At 36.8% G+C, this 19211-nt stretch overlaps 1 protein-coding gene across 1 annotated transcript in view; it reads left to right on the forward strand.

Annotated features, from left to right (window-relative positions):
- The window catches only part of TBC1D32 (TBC1 domain family member 32), a 181602-nt gene that overhangs the window by 139748 nt on the left and 22643 nt on the right, over positions 1-19211 (forward strand). The window contains exons 29-31 of the mRNA XM_037139635.2: positions 8477-8546; positions 10481-10596; positions 11378-11532. Of these exons, the coding sequence (XP_036995530.2) occupies positions 8477-8546; positions 10481-10596; positions 11378-11532 (341 nt within the window). The remainder of the gene's footprint in view (positions 1-8476; positions 8547-10480; positions 10597-11377; positions 11533-19211) is intronic.

Consider the following 19211-nt stretch of genomic DNA (forward strand, 5'->3'; position numbering starts at 1 on the left):
CACCCCTCCCCCACTATTCCCCCCCTTTTAGTTTATGACCATGTGTCTCAAGTTCTTTAGATTCTATATTTCCCATACTATTCTTGCCCTCCCCCTATTTTCTACCTACCATCGATGCTACTTATTTTCCATACCTTCTCCCCCCTTCTCCTCCCCCCACTCCCCTGTTGCTAACCCTCCATGTGATCTTCATTTCTATGGTTCTGCTCCTGGTCTAGCTGTCCTCTTAATTTGCTTTTGTTTTAGGTGTGGTTCTTAATAACTGTGAGTTTGCTGTCCTTTCACTGTTCATCTTTTTTATCTTCTTTTTCTTAGGTAAGTCCCTTTAACATTTCATATAATAAGGGCTTGGTGATGATGAACTCCTTGAATTTGGTCTCATCTGAGAAGCACTTTATCTGCCCTTCCATTCTAAATGAAAGCTTTGCTGGATAGAGCAATCTTGGATGTAGGTCTTTGGTTTTCATGACTTGGAATACTTCTTTCCAGCCCCTTCTTGCCTGTAAGGTCTCTTTTGAGAAATCAGCTGACAGTCTGATGTGAACTCCTTTGTAGGTGACTGTCCCCTTATCTCTTGTTGCTTCTAGGATTCTCTCCTTCATTTTAATCTTGGCTAATATAATGATGATGTGCCTTGGCGTGTTCCTTCTTGGATCCAACTTCTTTGGGACGCTCTGAGCTTCCTGGATTTCCTGGAAGTCTGTTTCCTTTGCCAGATTGGGGAAGTTCTCCTTTATTATTTGTTCAAATAAGTTTTCCACTGGTGGCTGTTCTTCTTCCCCTTCTGGTACCTCTATAATTCGGATGTTGGAACATTTAAAGATGTCCTGAAGGTTCCTAAGCCTCTCCTCATTTTTTTAAATTCTTGTTTCTTCATCCTGTTTGGTCATTTTTTTCTTCCTGTTTGGTCATTTTTTCCTTCCTTCTGGTCTGCTCCCTTGATTTGAGTCCCAGTTTCCTTTCCATTACTATTGGTTTCCTGTGTATTTCCATTCATTTCAATTAGTTTAGCCTTCATATGTTCCTCTAATTTGTGACTAAAATCACCCAGTTCTGTGAACATCCTGATCACCAGTGTTTTGAACTGTGCATCTGAAAGTTTGGCTATTTCTTCATTGCTTAGATTTATCAGCTCTGGGGCTCTGAGTTGTTCTTGAGCCATGTTTTGATCTGTTTGTGCCTGTGACGTATGAGGAGCGGAGCCTTAGTTGTTTACCAGGGCGGGGCCACCCAGGTCTCTGGTTTGTGATGTGGTTTGGCTGAAGGGTTCCTTGTTGTCAGACTTCCATGTAGTTTGATTTTCTGCGGTTTGGCTGCATTTTTGTTGCTAAAACTTTGTTGTTTTTAAACTTAGTTGTGCGAGAAAGGGTAGTGCTTCCACCTACGCCTCCATCTTGGCGGAAGTCCGACATGATAGTCTTAATGTCTAATTTTTAACATGATAGTAAAAGCCAGTAAAGTAGGTTCCATGTCTTAACTATTGTGTGTATCCTCTGCACCTAGAATAACAGTGTCAACCTATGTTGGACAAGTGAAAGAGAATGTGTAAAAGAATGAATGAGGGAGACTTTATATACTGTGCTAATCAGTTTGTCTTGATTTTAATGGGCAAAGAGTAAACCATTTAAGATTGCTCAGCAGAAGCTTTACTTGATTAATCTGTACCTTAGGGAGATTATTTTAGTAACTTTGTAAAGGATGAGGTAAAATGCAGAACTAAAATTTGCCAAAGGTGAATATCCAGTACTCAGGTTGGTAAACAAAGAGATGGTAGAGAAAGCAGAGAGGTAGCATGCACTCAAGACAACAGATCATCAAGGAGTATTGCATTTCTTTTTCATAAGGGTGACATGACCTCTTTGCTGAAGAAATGATGGTCCAAATAAGTGTTAGTTTTTTAAGTTAGACATTATATATCATATCTTCATAAAATTATACATATATATGCACTTCTCATGTGTCCCATCCTATCTTTCTAGCCCTATTAGCTAGAGCATTGCCCAAGCAAATTCCATGCATTCATATCACTGAGCATTTGCTCCTACTGTTCTTTCTGAATAAACCTTTCCCTCCCCATAACATCCATACAATAAATGTCCAACTCAACTGTAAATTTGCATCTAGAATGTCATCTTTCCTCTACTCCCAAACAGAAGTCCTTCCTCTGTTCTTCTGTTCCATTCGCTTTACTATTTTGATATTCATTATATACATATGACTACCTTAAATTATTCCAATAGGTCTCAAACTCCTTTGTATCTTTAATATAACATTTGATATATTTTATTGAATTAAATATATATACTGATGCTTAAGCATCTATATTCATACAAATACACTTGTATAACAATTGTAAATATTTTGATAATTACAAACACACACATGAGCATATACCTAATTATTTATACATAGTAACATCTAATGTAAATTAGGCAAAGGGATAAAAGAGAATATAAGAAAATAAAAACCAATGAAATGAAGGAAAATACAAGGTGGTATTAATCAGAAGTTGAGGTACATGAAGGGCACTGAAAACTGATGAGTACTAATTGTGAGTTAAATAGTGCTCTGTGGCACTTGGTGTGTATTATGTCATTCAGCACTACGACTACTCTCTGAAGTAGGTCTAATAATTACATTTAAAATCAGGAATTGAGGTAAATAAGAAAGAAAATGGAAATTATGAAGTTAATTTTGAAGAAAACCATTTGTGAAGAAAATTATAACTTTATGAACAAACCTGAAAATGTACAGGAAAAATATACAGGGAATCATGCTACATCTATGAGTAAGAGAGGAAATCAGTAAGCAGTAATCATGGAGATTTGCATGATCAGGTTAGCTATTTCTCCAGTCTTCAGCGTAGAAATCTCTAATTTCGGCAGCTTTCAATGTACCCACAGCACATTGTTCTATTGGATTATATATTCTGTAGATATCCTAATAAAATTAACATTATGTTACATGTGTTATCCAAATACTCAAAAATCTGATGTATTTCGTGCCCCCCTGTTATACTTTTAAATTATGCTAAGGGAACTCTTGCACGTTGTCTTTTTTTAAAATTTTTATTTATTTATTTACTTTTCTTCTTATTTATACGTTTGTTTGTTTATTTATTTTAGAGGGGAAGGGAGGAAGAAAGAGAGGGAGAGAAACATCATTTGTGGTTGCCTCTTCTGCACCCACTACTGGGGACCTGGCCTGCAACCCAGGCATGTGCCCTGACTGGGAATCAAACCAGCAACCCTTTGGTTTGTAGGCCCGCACTCAGTCCCCTGAGGCACACCAGCCTGGGATCACACATTGTCTTTTTTGAATGTAGTATCTAGGAAGATAAATCCTGAATGGAAATTTAAATTCTTTAAAGGTTCCAGATGAGCAACTATCCACTGGAATTTTATAGTACAGCAAAAACAAAGTGGCTTTCTATTGATCGGTTGTTTAATATTTATTATTATGATATGCTAAAGTTTGTTGGTAGTGTTGTTTTCTTCCCATGGCTTTAGATATCCTCATCATTTATCATTTATTTTTTGGCTGGTGGAACAATGTTTTGCTGTTACAACATTTCATTTTATTTACTTTAAATAAACAAAAACTTGATATAAAGAATATTTTAAAGCAAATCCTGAATAAATGTATTCAATGTTTTTTCATGTTTCTTGAAATGAGAAATTGATTGTCTTTTTTAAAATGACAGCTTGCTAAACCCTAAGGTAGCTGAAATTAGAATAACACAGTCATCCATCTGTTGTTAGTTCCCTCAGGATTCCAATCCATTATAAAATCTGAAAATATCAAATTAGTTTGGCTGTTTATCCCCTTGAAGAAAGAGGAAAGAACAGAGAAAGTTCTGCACATTTGCTGTTTGTAAGTCCATGCAGGTAGTTTTCCAAATCTTAACAGACATTGACATTTTGTTGGCTTAATTCCCTGGATATGTTGGGGATTTTCTATGATTCTGATTGCTTTTTTGAAATGATAAACAAAGTAGTCCTTTCAAGGTAGTAAATACTTTAATTGTATTACTTTTCTCTTTATGTTATTAATCAGAAGACTGAGAAAAGTATCAAAAACTTTCATTGTTTTTTCTTCTGACTACTAAAATATTTTTAAACTTAACATATAGTTAAACACTTTTTATTCTCTTTGGATATTCAGCAGATATTTCATTTTCTAGCCTACTTTTATGGAGCATGTTTGTGAGTATGTAATGCAATTGCAAGTAGGGATGTAATATGTATGTCCCTCTCCTCAAGGAAGGAAGGTAGGGCCTGCACCTCAAATAATGAATTAAGTAAGTTGAAGCATATAGTACAATAGCAAATGAGGAAATAAAAGAAATTTGTTTCTGATATTTTTTTTTTAGCTGGCTGCATTATTTCTGGCAATCTGCTATGGTTTTTAAGTATCCTATTTGCATTTGGGTTTTTATCAAATGAAGGTTTTTCTGTACATGCTGCAGGCGTTTAGTGGAAAGAGGGATCATTGTTGACTAGGTGCCATCAGGGAAGATAAAGAAGGAAGTGATAACAGTGCAGAAGTGAGCTGGTACTGCCTGCTGGGCCTGTGCAGATGAAGGGAACAGGACAGGGGCAGACCTACAGAAAAGGGTAAATTGCCTAACTAAAGACATAGTAAAAGACATGCGTTTTACCAAACAACACTGACTATGCCAGTTCGGAGACAGGCGTTGTTACCAGAAATTGAATTTTATATCAGTAAGAATTGAATAAAACGGATAGATACAACCACATGTTGAAAAGAAGCAACAGACTCTGCAGAGTGCCTGGGGAAGGAAGGGGGTAGGAGGCAGTATACTGACCGACTGACTTATGTGGCTGAGGGAGAGTTCTCTCCCTTTGCCACAGATACAGCAGGGCTTCAGGAGAGTCAGTGAAAAGTCAAGCAGTCACTGCTTCTTCAACCATGGATTTGTCTTCCAGTAGAGAAGTGCTTTACTCTTCTAAAAATTTATTTTTTTCCACACCATTAGCCAAGTGCCAGGCGGAATAGATTTAATTCGTTCTACCACTGCTGTCTGTGGTAGCTCTGCACACCAAGCACAGAACAGAATGCATCACCAGGGTCAGGGATATCAGTCACTAGTAAGGAAAGTTTTTAAACTCGTGTTGTTCTGAGACTATTATATTATAATTAAAATGCCTAGTTATTTCAACTAGTTGAACAGTAATGCTCAGATTGAATTCAGCCATTGTTAAGTAAAGAGGGTAAGTCGCACTCTGCAGGAGTCACTGTTTGGTTGACTTTTGTCTTTAACAACTTAGTATTTTATTAAGCTTTTTGTAGTGATTCCAGGGATTAGGGAGTTATGCTGCCTATTTGTTAGTTGATTCCAATATACAGAAAACATTTTTAAGTTCAAATCTATTTCTGTCTCTACCTTGCTTCTAGTTTGATACATAAAACACAATTTATTTTGTTGTTCAATGGATGTTCTTTCATTTATTCATCTACTCATTCATTCACTCAGTATTAGTGTTATTTCAAATACACAGGTCTGTGTGTTAATGAAGATAAGTATTTTTCATGCTTAATAATCCCAGTTTATATGTATCAGAATTCTGTGTTATTTAATTTCACTTAACGTTTTCTGCAACAATATACAAATATCAACCTTATCATCGTATCACATTATCATAGGAAGTAGATCTGTACCATGGCTATAAGAGCATATAAAGCCAGAGTGTTTATCTTACTGAAACTATTTAAATTTGTCAAAATCAGCCAGTGTCACCAACACTATACCACTAAAGTTTTATGTATTTATACTTGAGAAACTAAAATATAATTAGTCATGAAATATGGAATCACCAGGAACAGATTTAAGTGCTGAGAGAAGAACTTCCTGGGCCTGACACAGATGAATGTAACCGGACTAGGTATTGGCAGAAGCTGTGTTTAAATTATGGCCAAATGAAAGAAAATGCTTTTGATAAGATTAAAAGCTTGAAATTATAGTGAACATATGAGTGATGATTAATAGTTTTAAAAATTGACCATTATTTTATCAGAGTGAGAATCATTTGTGATGTATATTTTTTTGGTACCAAGTGATGGAAAATTAAATCAAACTTTTTTTTTTGTCTAAGAGAAAATGAGGCAGAATCCTCTGTTCATATAAATGGGGTTAAGCGTCCTTAGCAGCCTGTTTTTTTCCTCTGTCTCTCCTGTCTTTGTATGTTGGACTTACTCTTCTCTACTAGAGAGAGACCTAGGGTACCTCATAGCCGTGTTTGATAGTGGGGAAAATGCCTATTTCACTCCAGTTTGAAAAATCTGAAGAAGACATTGTATAGTCTCCCATGTTTAACCTGTTGGTAGAAGTACAAGACTGGTGTCCTTCTCCCCTAGGGACAGAAGGTACATTTGTTAGCATAAAATGGCTTTACACAGCAAGTCATTCTAAGCTAAATACAGTATAGCTTAACTGTTGTCATTAGGCAAAATGTAAAAATATTGCTAATTTTGTATTCAGATCTAAATAAACTCAGATGTATCAATAATTTAGGAATTAACTGACATTTATATCTGTCTGTCTGAATATATTTTCTTTATGAAAATGGTCACTTTAGCTAGTTGACCTAAGTGGTCTAATTTACCTGGTTCTGTGAGGAATTCCTAGGCATGAGATTTTCAGTACTAAAACCATGAAATTCCTAGATAAACTAGAAGTAGGTTACCTTAACTCTAGGAGTGCTAAAAGATGAATTATTGTTCATTCAGAGCAGATGTTTGATAACAGTGTTGTTTAATTTGTTCTTCCCTATCTCTGTAGATCTCAAGTCTACCCATATTTTAAGGTTCAGTTGAAATGCCATGTCTTCCTCATCTCTCCTTCTTCTGAATTCACATAATCCTTTATCTGTACCATTCTTATTCCTCTTAGCACTTTCAAAAATTAGAGCTATCTATATATAAATTTTATCTCTGACACTATATGGAAAGTTCTTTAGGGCATGATATATTATTTATCTTTTATCCCCCAGAGCTTCTAGCATGGTGTGCTACACTTACTTTACCAGAAAGGTTTATTAAAAGGAATGAATTAGTCCATGAGTTAAATAGATTATATTGATAGCATGTAATGCACCAATATATAATGAGAAGGAAAGAAAACTGATGATATGAGACTCAGAAAACGTAGCTTTTGATCCTCTCTACCACTAGATAATATGTGATTTTGGACGATTCCCTTAATATTGTGTGATTGTGAATGTTGAGACTCATACTGCCATTTCTTTAGCCAAAAACTGAAAGTTTCAACTAGACCTTCAGTGCTATCTAGTGATGCTTTTTAGTGTTCATTGATAGCTTGGTCATCCAGTGTTGTCAAAGGCTAATCGAAATTTTCACCCTCTCCTATAGCTCTCTGTAGTGAACAACCCCTTCTTCAGTTTTTTTCACTATATCTTTATACTTTTCTGTCTTTATACTTTTATTAATAGGCAAGTATATAATTCATGGTGTTTCTTCCTTTTTTATTGAATTTATTGGGGTTGCATTGCTTAATAAAACTATATAGGTTTTAGGGTTACCATTCTATAATACATCATTTGCATATTGTATTTTGTGTTCACCATACCAAGTTAAATTTTTTTCCACCATCACAAATCCCTTTTTACCTTCTCCTACACCCTTCCACTCCTTTTCTACTGGTAATTACCATAATGTTGTCCAAGAGGTTTTTGTTTTGTTTTCTTTTTGCTTAATCCCTCTATCACCCCGCTCTCACCCCCCTCCCCTCCCACAGCTGTGAGTCTGTTCTCCGTATCTATGAGTCTGTCTCTGTGTTGTTTGTTCATTTATTTTATTCATTAGATTCCACATATAGGTGAGATAATGTGGTATTTTCTTACTCTGACTGGCTTATTTCACTTAGCTGTCATCAGTAAATTAACACGCAACAAGTGTTGATGAGGATGTGCTCAAAGGGAACCCCAGTCTTCATTTCTGGTCCATAATCGCAATTCCTACTTCTCAGGGAATTTGCCTGCAACAGGAGTTTGTTCACTCCATCCTCCTCCATTGTTATGCATTGTAATTAGAATCCTGGTTATTCCTTTCTGAGACTCTTGTTCAACTCTTTAAAAAGTGTATAATTTGTAATTCAAAATCTTACGTATGCATTGCTTAACAAAAGACAATATTCTCGACTACTTGGGGTTAATGGCTTTTGTGCTTTGAGAACCAAAAAGAGATCACCTGAAATCTACGATTAGTTGCTTCTGAATTTAACAGTCTTTTAAAATGCTTTCTTTTATTTGTAAAATCTTTCCTGTTAATTCTTTTGAAAATATAAGTAACAGCTCTTAAAAGAACAAACTCATCAATGTTTTCAAAATTCACATTAAAATAAGTGAAATATTGCCTTCATCAATTTTCAATTAAAATGTGATTATTATGCAGACTTTTATATATTTTTTAATATCCAGTTTTCTGTTGTTTTTAGCCAATGATGCAAATGTGAAGAATGAAAGTCTTTCGCTGGTGCAGCAGCTTGGCATTCAAATGACTGTCAGGTATGTTACAGGGAAATGGCTCTCCCATATATTTCTAGAATTTCTTAATCTACCCAATATGTGCTTAATAGTGTTAAATAACTAACTGTTTTGTATATTTTAAATACATAATTTATCATTCAGAAAATAACTTTATTTTGAGGACATCAGGACATGATTAATTGATCTCTGTAGGTATATCAGTTATGATTCATTATTATATCAGAGTTTAATTCCAGTGTATTTAAGTCTCTTAAGTATTTAAGACTATCGTTTTTTCCCAAAAATAACATCATAAAAATCGGCACATTGGTAGCACAATCCTGTCATTTTTAAAAATACGATTAGTTTAAATTGTTCAACTATGGTGATGAGTACAAAAGTCCCTTCAGGACAGATGCAGAAGTTAAAATGAATAAACCAATTATAGTAGCTAGAAGTTTTAGTGCTCAAGTTGTATTTTTCAAAGGAGACAGGCAAGCTAAACAGACTGGGAGTTAAGACTCCTCATTGACCAGCTCCCTCCCTCCCCCACCAGTTTTGCTTATTAAAAGGAGATATTGATAGTCCCATTCTGAAGGATCAGAATCAGAATTAAGTTTTAGAAAGGTACGTGTGAAAGATATTAAGTAGACTGTTTTTATAAATCTGTAGCATTATACTGAAAATGGTACTAATTCTAGCTTGCTCACCTTTGTAACAAAGGGCATACAACATTGATTGTTTTGCAACCTGCTTTTTATTTTAAATGCCCGGTTTCTGTGGTGAAATACAATCTGTAGATACTATAAGCAGTCTAGTTACAATTTTTAAAATTCAATAAAATGTCTTATTGGTAAGAAATAGATGGAAAATGATTTACAAGCAAGTGTTTGTATAAAACAACAATTTAAAACATAGCTGGCAGTCACATAAAACCATCGCGACTCTGGCAGAGGCAAAAAGAGACTGATTTTATTTTGGTGCGTCAAACACTGCAAGAGAGCTGCCATTGGCAAAGTGACTTTCCAAAGTGGTGAACACAGCTTAGTAAGACTTCAAATGAAATAAAGTGCTATCTTTTTCCGATTTCTTATACACATGGCTGCATTCAGTGTATGTAAAAAATATAGGAAAAATTTTGTGATTTTATATAAAATGGTTAGATTTAGAGAATGACAAGGAGCTTTTTAATCCATGCAAATAACAGGCAGGGCATTTGCAGGTTGCTGTCATGCTGCCCCACGTACAAGCTGCTGACCCTCACTCACTGACTACTGGGTGCACTCCCAGTCACTGTGTCAGTAAGAAAAGCCCCGGTAAATTTCCACAGTGGCCCCAAGGGAAGTGCCACTCCCACTTAGAATCATTGGAATGGGAACTTTAAAATTGCTTCTTAGGTTTAAGATTTTAATCTGTTAATATTCAGTGTTTTAGATTAAGTTAAAGATAAAATGCTTATATTCTACTTCCTCTATATCTGTGGTATCTACATTTGTTCTCTCATTATTGTTTTATTTTCCTTTAAAGTTACCAGTACTTACCAGATGAATACCAATAATCCAAATATATCAAAGTTATCAGTAACATATATTGAGTGTTAATGTTTTTAAGTGCTCTGCAGAGCATAGTTAAGCCAAAAGTAGAAATTTGAAAAATTAAAACCTTAAGATTTCAAGAGGACTACGCTTTGATGGATTTAAAAAAACAAATTTGTGCCCTGGCTCGTGTAGCTCAGTGGATTGAGCACGGGCTGCGAACCAAAGGGTCACGGTGCCATTCCCAGTCAGGGCACATGCCTGGGTCGCAGGCCCAGTCCCCAGTAGGGACCATGTGAGAGGCAGCCACACACTGATGTTTCTCTTCCTCTCTTTCTAATTACCTTCCCCTCTCTCTAAAAATTTTAAAAAAAAAAAGAATTTGCAAAACGGCCCTGACGTTTATCATTTTGTATGTGTTGTGGGCTTTTAATGTAGGTATGGCAAATTCCTCAACCTGTTAGAAGATGGTGCAGACAATGACCTTGCCTGGGTCTTACAGCACTGCGAGAGGTTCCTGAACCAGCAGCGAGCTCTTGCAAAGTCTCCTCTTCGTATCCTTCTCGAGTGGATTCACGATTCAGCTTCCTTCCTATGGTTTTCATAATTTTAATGGGGCACCTTAACACTTTTATAGTAAAATAACCTGTATTACTGTTTTTTATGATCTATCTTCATAGTATCTGAAATACACATTTTATTAAATTGAGTTGTGATTATTAAATTCAGTCTTATTCATTGAATCTGGAACTGAATAATAAAGTTATTAGGATATATTTTTAGACAAATATAAGAAATTTCTAAAAATACAGTTAGTTGATGTAAAAAAAAAGCTTATCCTAAATTTAGTAAATCTATAATAAGAATTTTTTAATCTGTTTATTATTTTACTTAAATGGTTATATTTTAGAAATAGAATTTGACTTGAAGAAAAAAAGTAGTGTTTGCATTATTGAATCTACAAATGTGTGAATTTTTTGAATACTTGATTATGCTAGTAATTTAGCAGATAACCTGGATTACAGAACAGATGGTACAGTTATGTTCATGACCTGAACAGGTGTGTTTCTACAGAGCAAATAGATTTCCCTCCAGTCACTAGTGCTGTTGGCCTCCACTGGACACTTAAGTAGTACATTATAATAGTGACTGTGTCATTTTTTACTTTATAATATGTAATTTTATATTAATATGTTGTAAATTGGTTAATGACGAAATGAGGACTAAGAATCATTAATGTATCTTTCCTCATAGAGACTCCACTCATTTATGGAGTTGTTGTGTTTAATGTTACCAGATAAGATATTATAACAGTTCCTTAACTGTCCTTCCCAGTCTGCCTGCAGGGCGGTTGTGCTGGCCACGACTGGTTTGTGTCTTCTCTGTTCATGGTGATGTTGGGGGACAGACAGAAAACATTCCGGTTTCTGCAGCAATTCTCCAGGCTTCTGGCCTCCGCTTTCCTTTGGCTGCCAAGACTACATATTTCTGTAAGACCTTTTAGTCTGTTTTAAAGGAGTGTTTTAAATTTTAAATCCTCTTTAAATTCACTGAGGTCTTCTTATTTGATTTGTAGAGCTTTCCACATTAATTTATATTTATTTTCTAAGTGAACGCTTTTGAGTGATTCTCTTTGAAGATACAGATTTAACATTTTCTCAAATATTTGGTGTCTTACCTAATGGTAGCTGAATGGCAGATTAATGATAATAGGTGTATTATTAAATTTTAAACCTGTCATTTAATAAGTTATAAAATTCTACATACAAAAATGGAACTATTAAATAAATATTCTTTGTTGCTTTCTTAGAAATACTTGGTGAAATTACGATATAAGAAAATATTTATTAAGTTGAAATTGTAACCATATTTTATAGAGAAAAAACACATTTTATATACATTTTTGAATCTATGGTAAGTTTTGATCAAGGTATTATAGTATATTTTTAAACATTTTACTAAGCCCATGAGATCTCAGGATTCAGTTTAGAGGTAAATGCAACCCTCAGGTAATGTTCCTGTATTTGTTTTCACTTACTGCCATTTCAGATCTCCAATTTGGGGACACTGTGTACTCTATAAACTATGCTAATGCTTCCCAAACCTTTTTCATGACCTGTAGCACATGAGAAATGGGATCATGTGGCATCCAAGGATAAGTTAAGGGGGCTAGAGAATATCAACCTAGGAAACTAAATGAAAACATTTATTATTTGTGTACATTATATATTAGTTATAAAGAAAATAAAAGCAATACATCAAGAATACATTAAATATTAAAATTGTATGATTTTATGCTTGAAGTTGCTATGTGCAGTTCCTGAATAAGACTTCTCAAGCAATGAAACTATTTTCCTTCTGATAAGTAAAATTCAAACAATTCTTTAAATTGTACATAAATTTTTTAAAAACCTCATATGTTTTTTACTCTTCCATTTACAAATATAATGTTAAAAATTCTTTTGATAAGTATGGGTTTTGAGTCCATTCACACATTTTCATATTGAGTATTCTTAAATGAGACCTACATTTCATTAGTTGCAACTATTCTACTTTAGTGTTATGATTTTTGACACTGTCAAATATCACTAGTGAACTCTTTTAAACATAAAATTGTAATATTTCTGCTTTGAATCTATAAATGTTTTCATGACACTTTAGTTTAATTTTAACATAACAGCAGTGATGTGTTCTAAGAGCATTTCTTCTTATGAATCTGAAACCAGGCATGGCCCTAGAGGCTTGGATTGTATTAGATTTACTGTGTTGGAGCTATCATTTAATATGGAATACAGATTTGTGAATGCATGGAATGACACCATAGCTCCGGGTTTTAGAATGAGCCTTTGTTGCAGAGCCTAGATACCGTCATTTGGTGCAGCTGGAACATCAATGGAAACTTATGCAGTGCCTTCTGTAGTATCATTTTTGTCTTTTCAAGTACAAATGGACCATGTTGAATATTTCATTACCAGTAGTTTTAGTGCTTCTCAATAAAACAATAGCATTCTGCTAAGATTCATTAGGGGATTCTGTCTAAAACTTGTAGCTAATTGTAGTTACAATGTCTGTACTCTAACCACTCCACAGTATAACTTTTGTTCATTTAATAATTTTTTGATTGGTGGTTTTCTATGCTAATGACTTGTTAATGCATTCAGTAAGTTTTAATATATTATTTAAAAAGTGGTCCCTTTTCTATTTCGTTGGATCCATTGGTTTTAAACATTGCACTAACAGTTTTTTAATTACATTTTATTGTTTATGCTATTACAGTTGTCCCCCCTTTTGAAAATATTTACCATTTTCCCCCTTTGTCCACATCTACCCAGCATCCCCCACTCCCTCAGGCAGTCCCTCAACCAGCGTTCATATCGATGGGTCATGCATGTAAGTTCTTTGGCTGCTCCATTTCCTATACTATACTTAACATCCCCATGGCTATTTTATAACTACCTATTTGCACTTCTAATCCCCTCACCTCTTCACCCATGTCCCCACACTCCCTTCCAATCTGGCAACCATCAAAATGCTCTCTGTAGCCATGGTTCTATGGCTAGAGCATCTAGCCATAGAAGAGCATCTGTTCTTGTTTGCTTAGTTTGTTTTTTAGATTCAATTGTTGATAGATATATATTCATTGCCATCTTGTTGTTCATAGTTTTGATCTTTTTCTTAAATAAGTCCCTTTAACATTTCATATAATAATAGTTTGGTAGTAATGAACTCCTTTAGTTTTCTTCTTGTCTAGAAAGCTCTTTACCTGCCTTTCCATTCTAAGCGATAGCTTTGCTGGGTAGAGCAATCTTGGCTATGGGTCCCTGCTTTTCATGACTTTGAATATTTCTTGCCAGTTCCTTCTAGCTGGAAAAGTTTCTTTTGAGAAATCAGCTGACAGTCGAATGGGAACTCCCTTGTACATAACTGATGGCCTTTCTCTTGCTACTTTTAAGATTCTCTATCTTTAGCCTTTGGCATTTTAATTATGCTATGTGTTGGAGTGGGCCTCTTGGCATCCATCTTGTTTGGGACTCTCTGTGCTTCCTGGACTTGTATGTCTATTTCCTTCACCAAATTAAAGAAGTTTTCTTTCATTATTTTTTCCAAACAGGTGTCCAATTTTTGGCCTTTTCTCTTCTCCTTCTGGCACCCCTATGATGTGAGTGATGGAGTGCTTGAAGTTGTCCCAGAGGCTGCTTACTCTATCCTTGTCATTTTGGATTCTTTTCTCTTCTTGTTGTTCTGGTTATTTTTTTGTTTTGTTTTTTTCCTTCCTTATGTTCCAAATCATTGATTTGATTTTCAGCTTCATCTAGTCTACTGTTGTTTCCCTGTAAACTGTTCTTTATTTCAGTTAGTGTATCCTTTGTTTCTGATCTTTTTTTATGCTGTTGAGGTCCTCCCTAGGTTTCTTGAGTACCCTTATAATCAGTGTTTTTAACTCTGTGTCTGATAGATTGCTTATCTCCATTTTGTTTAGTTCTTTTTCTGGAGTATTGATCTATTCTTTCCATGTTTCTTTGCTCACTTTGGCAGCCTCCCTGTGTTTGTTCTATGTATTAGGTCCAGCTGCTATGACCCCCTGTCTTGGTAGCATGGCCTAATGTAGTAAGTGTCCTGTAGGGTCCAGTGGCACAGCTAGCCCTATCATCCAAGCTGGGTACTCGAGGTACACCCTCCATGTGGGCTGAGTACATCCTCCTCTTATAGTTAAGACTTGACTGCTGTTGGCCAGTAAATGAGAGGGATTTACCCAGGCCAGTTAGCTGCAAGGACTGGCTGTGACCACTGACCACAAAACCTCTGCCCTCTGTGGAGGGTCGGCTGTCCAGGGGCAGGGTGGAAGCGTTCCAGTGTGGTCTGTAGATGTCCACTGAATGCATAGGCTTTGGGATTTTCTAGGTGTTGTAAGCAATGTCAGCCCCCACCTGCGTTCTGCCCAGGGCCACCCTGCTTGAGCTATAAAGCAGTCTGAGATGGCTGCTACTTGTGCTGTGCTTGGATTTTCCCATGGGAAGCCAAGCTGTGAATCTAGGGTGGCTTCTGCTATACTGAGCCCGGGGCCATTTAGGAAGACGTACAGTAGCTGTGCCTCACTGAGGCTGGTTATTGCTTAACTGAGAGGATTTAGGAAGTTATGAATCATGAGCCAGGACCAACCAATCAATGTGGAAAAGTCTCTGTTAACAACTTGTATGGGCTGGTTAGTTTGGTATGATGGGGGTCTCAAGATATCCAGGGTGGGGCAAACAATGTTAGCCAGGTGAATGGAGTCTCAGATATGGTCCCTACCTGCAGGTCTGTGGCTTTGTGATGGGTGGTTTAGAAAAGGGACAATGGTGTTACAAAGACTAAGAGCTCCTTTCTTTCTGCTGCGTAGTATTCCATTGTGTAATGGATGGAACTCAAGAGCATTATGCTAAGAGAAATAAGCCAGGTGGTGAGAGACAAATACCATATGATCTCACCTTTAAGTGGAACCTAATCAACAAAACAAACAAGCAAGCAAAATATAACCAGAGACATTGAAATTAAGGGCAAATGGACAGTAACCAGAAAGGAGACTAGGGGAGGGATGGGATAATGGGGGGGGGAAGGGTGAAGGGTCTTCAGGAATAACCACAAAGGACACATGGACAAAACCAAGGGGGGCGGAATCAGGGGAGGGAGGTAAGGATAGCTGAAGTAGTGGGGGAGAGGATGGGGAAAAAGGCAGGCAACTGTACTTGAACAACAATAAAACGGAAACAAAAAGAAGAGGGACAATGGCCTCTGCCCACTTTTCTATCTGGAAACACACTACCTCCAGTTCTCTCACCTTGGTGCTAGACACCTCAGTTCCTCCCTGTATGCCAGCAGTCCCCGATGTCTTTGGCACCATGGACCAGCTTTGTGGAAGGTGTTGGATGAGGGGGTTGGGGATGGGACAAGAGGCAGAGCTCGGGTGAGTTTTGCTTGTGGCCTGGTTCCTAACAGGCCTCAGACTTCTGCCTCTACAAGGCCCTGGTGTTGGGGCCCCTGCTGCATGCACTGGTGCCTTTCAGGCTGCTACCCCTGTGCTAGAGCTCAGAGGAAGTGAGTCTGAGTCTGCGTGCAGGTTCTTTAAAAGACACTGGGACTCCAGAAGTTTCTTCCACCAACTTAATCACTGCTGGTTTTTCCAGCCAGAAGTTATGGGGATTTATCTTCCTGGCACTGGAACCCTGGGCTGTGAGGCTTGGTGTGGGGCTGGGATTCTTCGCTCCTGAGATATCCCTCCCAAAATTTTATCTGCACGTGGATGTAGAACTAACACATCTTGTCATGCATATCTACCCCCCGACCTGTCTGGATGGATGCGGTTTCTTTAATTCTGTAGTTGTCAGACTTCTGTTCAACTCAATCTGACAGTTCTGAGTGATGTTTGGTCTGCAGTTTAGTTGTAATTTCGATGTGGTTGTGCAAGAAGGTGAGCATGTTTACCTGTGCTGTCATATTGACCATTCTCTGCATGAAATAATCTTGATAAAATAAGAAATTTGCGGTGTGGTGAGACACTTTTACTCTAGCTATTTGTGGGAGAGACTTGTCCACCTACTTGAGCTCCGTCTCACATTACTGTAATCAATCTTAAAATGCTTCCACCTGTTTCCAGTCTCATATTCCCCACCCTCATTATCCTGTTTTGTGTTGTCCTTTCGTCCCAAACCTACATCGACTTCTGATGTGCTTAATTTATGTATTATTAATACACTTAAATTAAAAATAAATACATAAATTAATTCTATGAGGGCAAGGTTTTCTCTTTGTTCACTGATGTGCCCCAAACTGTGGCCCATATTAATTAATAAAAATGTGTCGAATGTGAGAATTAATACTTAACTAGAAATATATAAAGGACATTAGACTTATGTTACTTGAGAAAATTTATTTAAATGATATCGGATCCTCTGCATTCTTAAGAATGTTGTAAACAAATTACATTTTAAAAAGTTTAGAAACTTGTCCTATAATAAGCAGTATCGAAAATAATGAAATGTCAATTTGAAGTTTTCAAAAATCATTCTTCTTTTAAGATTTTATTTATTTATATTGAGAGGGTGAAGGGAGAAAGAAAGAGAGGGAGATAAACATTGATGTGAAAGAGAACATGGATTGGTTGTCTCTTGAACTTGGCCCACCAGGGACCGAGTTCGGATACCTGCAACGGATACATGTGCCTTCACCTGGAAACGAACCAGCGACCCCTTGCTTCACAGGACAACACCCAACCAACTGAGCCACAATGGTCAGGGTTCAAAAAAATTTTTATGAGCCCTGTATTATTATTATTTCATCAAGAATCAGAGTTTGGCTAATTATTAACACTAAAGCTGTTAATAAAATAAGAGATTAAGATATAGTAAGCAATTCATTTTTTCTAATTTCTAATTAGGAATACCTAATCTCAAATAGTAATTATAATAGCAATCAAAATCATATATGCCTTATCCATTACTAAAAACATGAAAAAGTAGAACAAATTAAATTGAGATTAAAAACTGAAGGATTTTATATTCAGATTCACAAAAAAAAATATTTGATAAAAATTCACACACAGTTCTTGTTAGGCCCGGAATTAGATAAAAAGTAGCCAAGAGGAACAAGGAACCCGAGGCAGGCTCCAGACTCAGCAAGGAAGATAGAAAATACAGAAAGTACAAAGAGTGCTGAACAAGATAACTGCCTGTGCATGACCTTGTCTTTGCAGAAAAGTATCCACTGCTGCAAGCAGAAAGCATAGCCATGTATGTTCCCTCGAGATAGCCAATCGCTAACGGCTACGTCTGCTTCTGTATTTGCTTGCTTGCTCACCCCAATAAAAACCCTAGGCTGTAAGCGCCAGGCGCGACTCTCATTTGCAGCCCTCTGGGCACCGTGTCTCCGGACACCTCGAGAGTTCGCCCCTGCACAGGTAAAGCTTTGGCCAATAAAGTTCCATCTTAAACTGAAAGCTTCCGACCATTTGTTGCTCGCGTTGGTGGACCAACGCAAAGGAAGGTTAGAGTTAAAAATTCTAATAGAATTCAACTACACATTTAGATGTTTTTGGAAATTTCCTTCACTTTTGATATGATACCACTCTTCCTAATGATGTCTCAGTGTCCCTTCAGCCAGACAGCCAGACCAGACAGACCCTCTGTTTTATTGGCTCCCGAAAATAAAATTTTAGACTTCTGCCCACATAACAGGAGAGTTCAGGTGCTCAAAGGTGCCTTCAGTTCTTCTCATGTTAGTCTCTTCCTCTTTATTCCCAGAGATTCCTGGCTGTCAGCTTTTGAATCTTTTGGAGATCCTTCAGGGTAAACTTGGTTAGTTCTGAGCTTTCTCTACTGTTAAGATTCCACTTTTTCAGGCCTGGGAAGTCTTTCTGCTTTCTGGTCTCCAGAGTCGTGTTGCAGCTCTCACCTGTACGTTTCCATTTAAACTTTATAACCATCAGCATGTCCTGACGCACTTGTTACCCTCTTGCAGGGCATTAGCAATAGCAAGTCATGTGACCAGTCACTTGTAAGAAAGAAGACTAGAGTAAAAACCCCTTCCCTTTCTTACATGTGACTTTGAATTGTAATTATAGTTGAAGATTCCATTTTCTCATGTGTTTTCCCAAGAGGAGAAAGATTTATATTTTATAGAGTTATAGAATCATTTTTGAAAACTGTTGTCAGCGTTCTCTCTTCCCGCGTCTGCGGGAGGTTGCACGCGCGCACAGACCTGGGCAGTGCTGCGGTCGCCGCGCTGGTCCCTGCGCTGGTCCCTGCCCTGGTCCCTGCGCTGGTCCTCTGCCGCAGTTCCCACAGTGCAGCACCGGGACTGGGTTTGCGTCGGTTTGATTGGTTTGCCGCATTTGTCTGTGTAATGGTCTTTCTGTTTAATTTCCATAGCTACATAGGGCTAGATTTTTCTTAGTGTCAGAAATGAAACAGCTCACCAGAGCTACCTATAGTGGAAGAAAAAAAAAAAAACTAAGAAACTGCTTACTATTTTTCACTTCTAAAAAGTACATATATTTTATTTTTAATCACTGAAGTAAAGTACTCTGTGTTTCATTGTTTCATATTATGCCACTTTCTAGTATATTCCAAACCAAAAATTTTTACTGATATTTTTTCACAAATTTAGCATACTTTATATATCAGTTTATATGTCA

The sequence above is a fragment of the Artibeus jamaicensis genome, unplaced genomic scaffold, assembly GCF_021234435.1.
Source record: "Artibeus jamaicensis isolate MK-2021 breed Jamaican fruit bat unplaced genomic scaffold, CSHL_Jam_final contig_387, whole genome shotgun sequence".
NCBI lineage: Eukaryota > Metazoa > Chordata > Mammalia > Chiroptera > Phyllostomidae > Artibeus > Artibeus jamaicensis.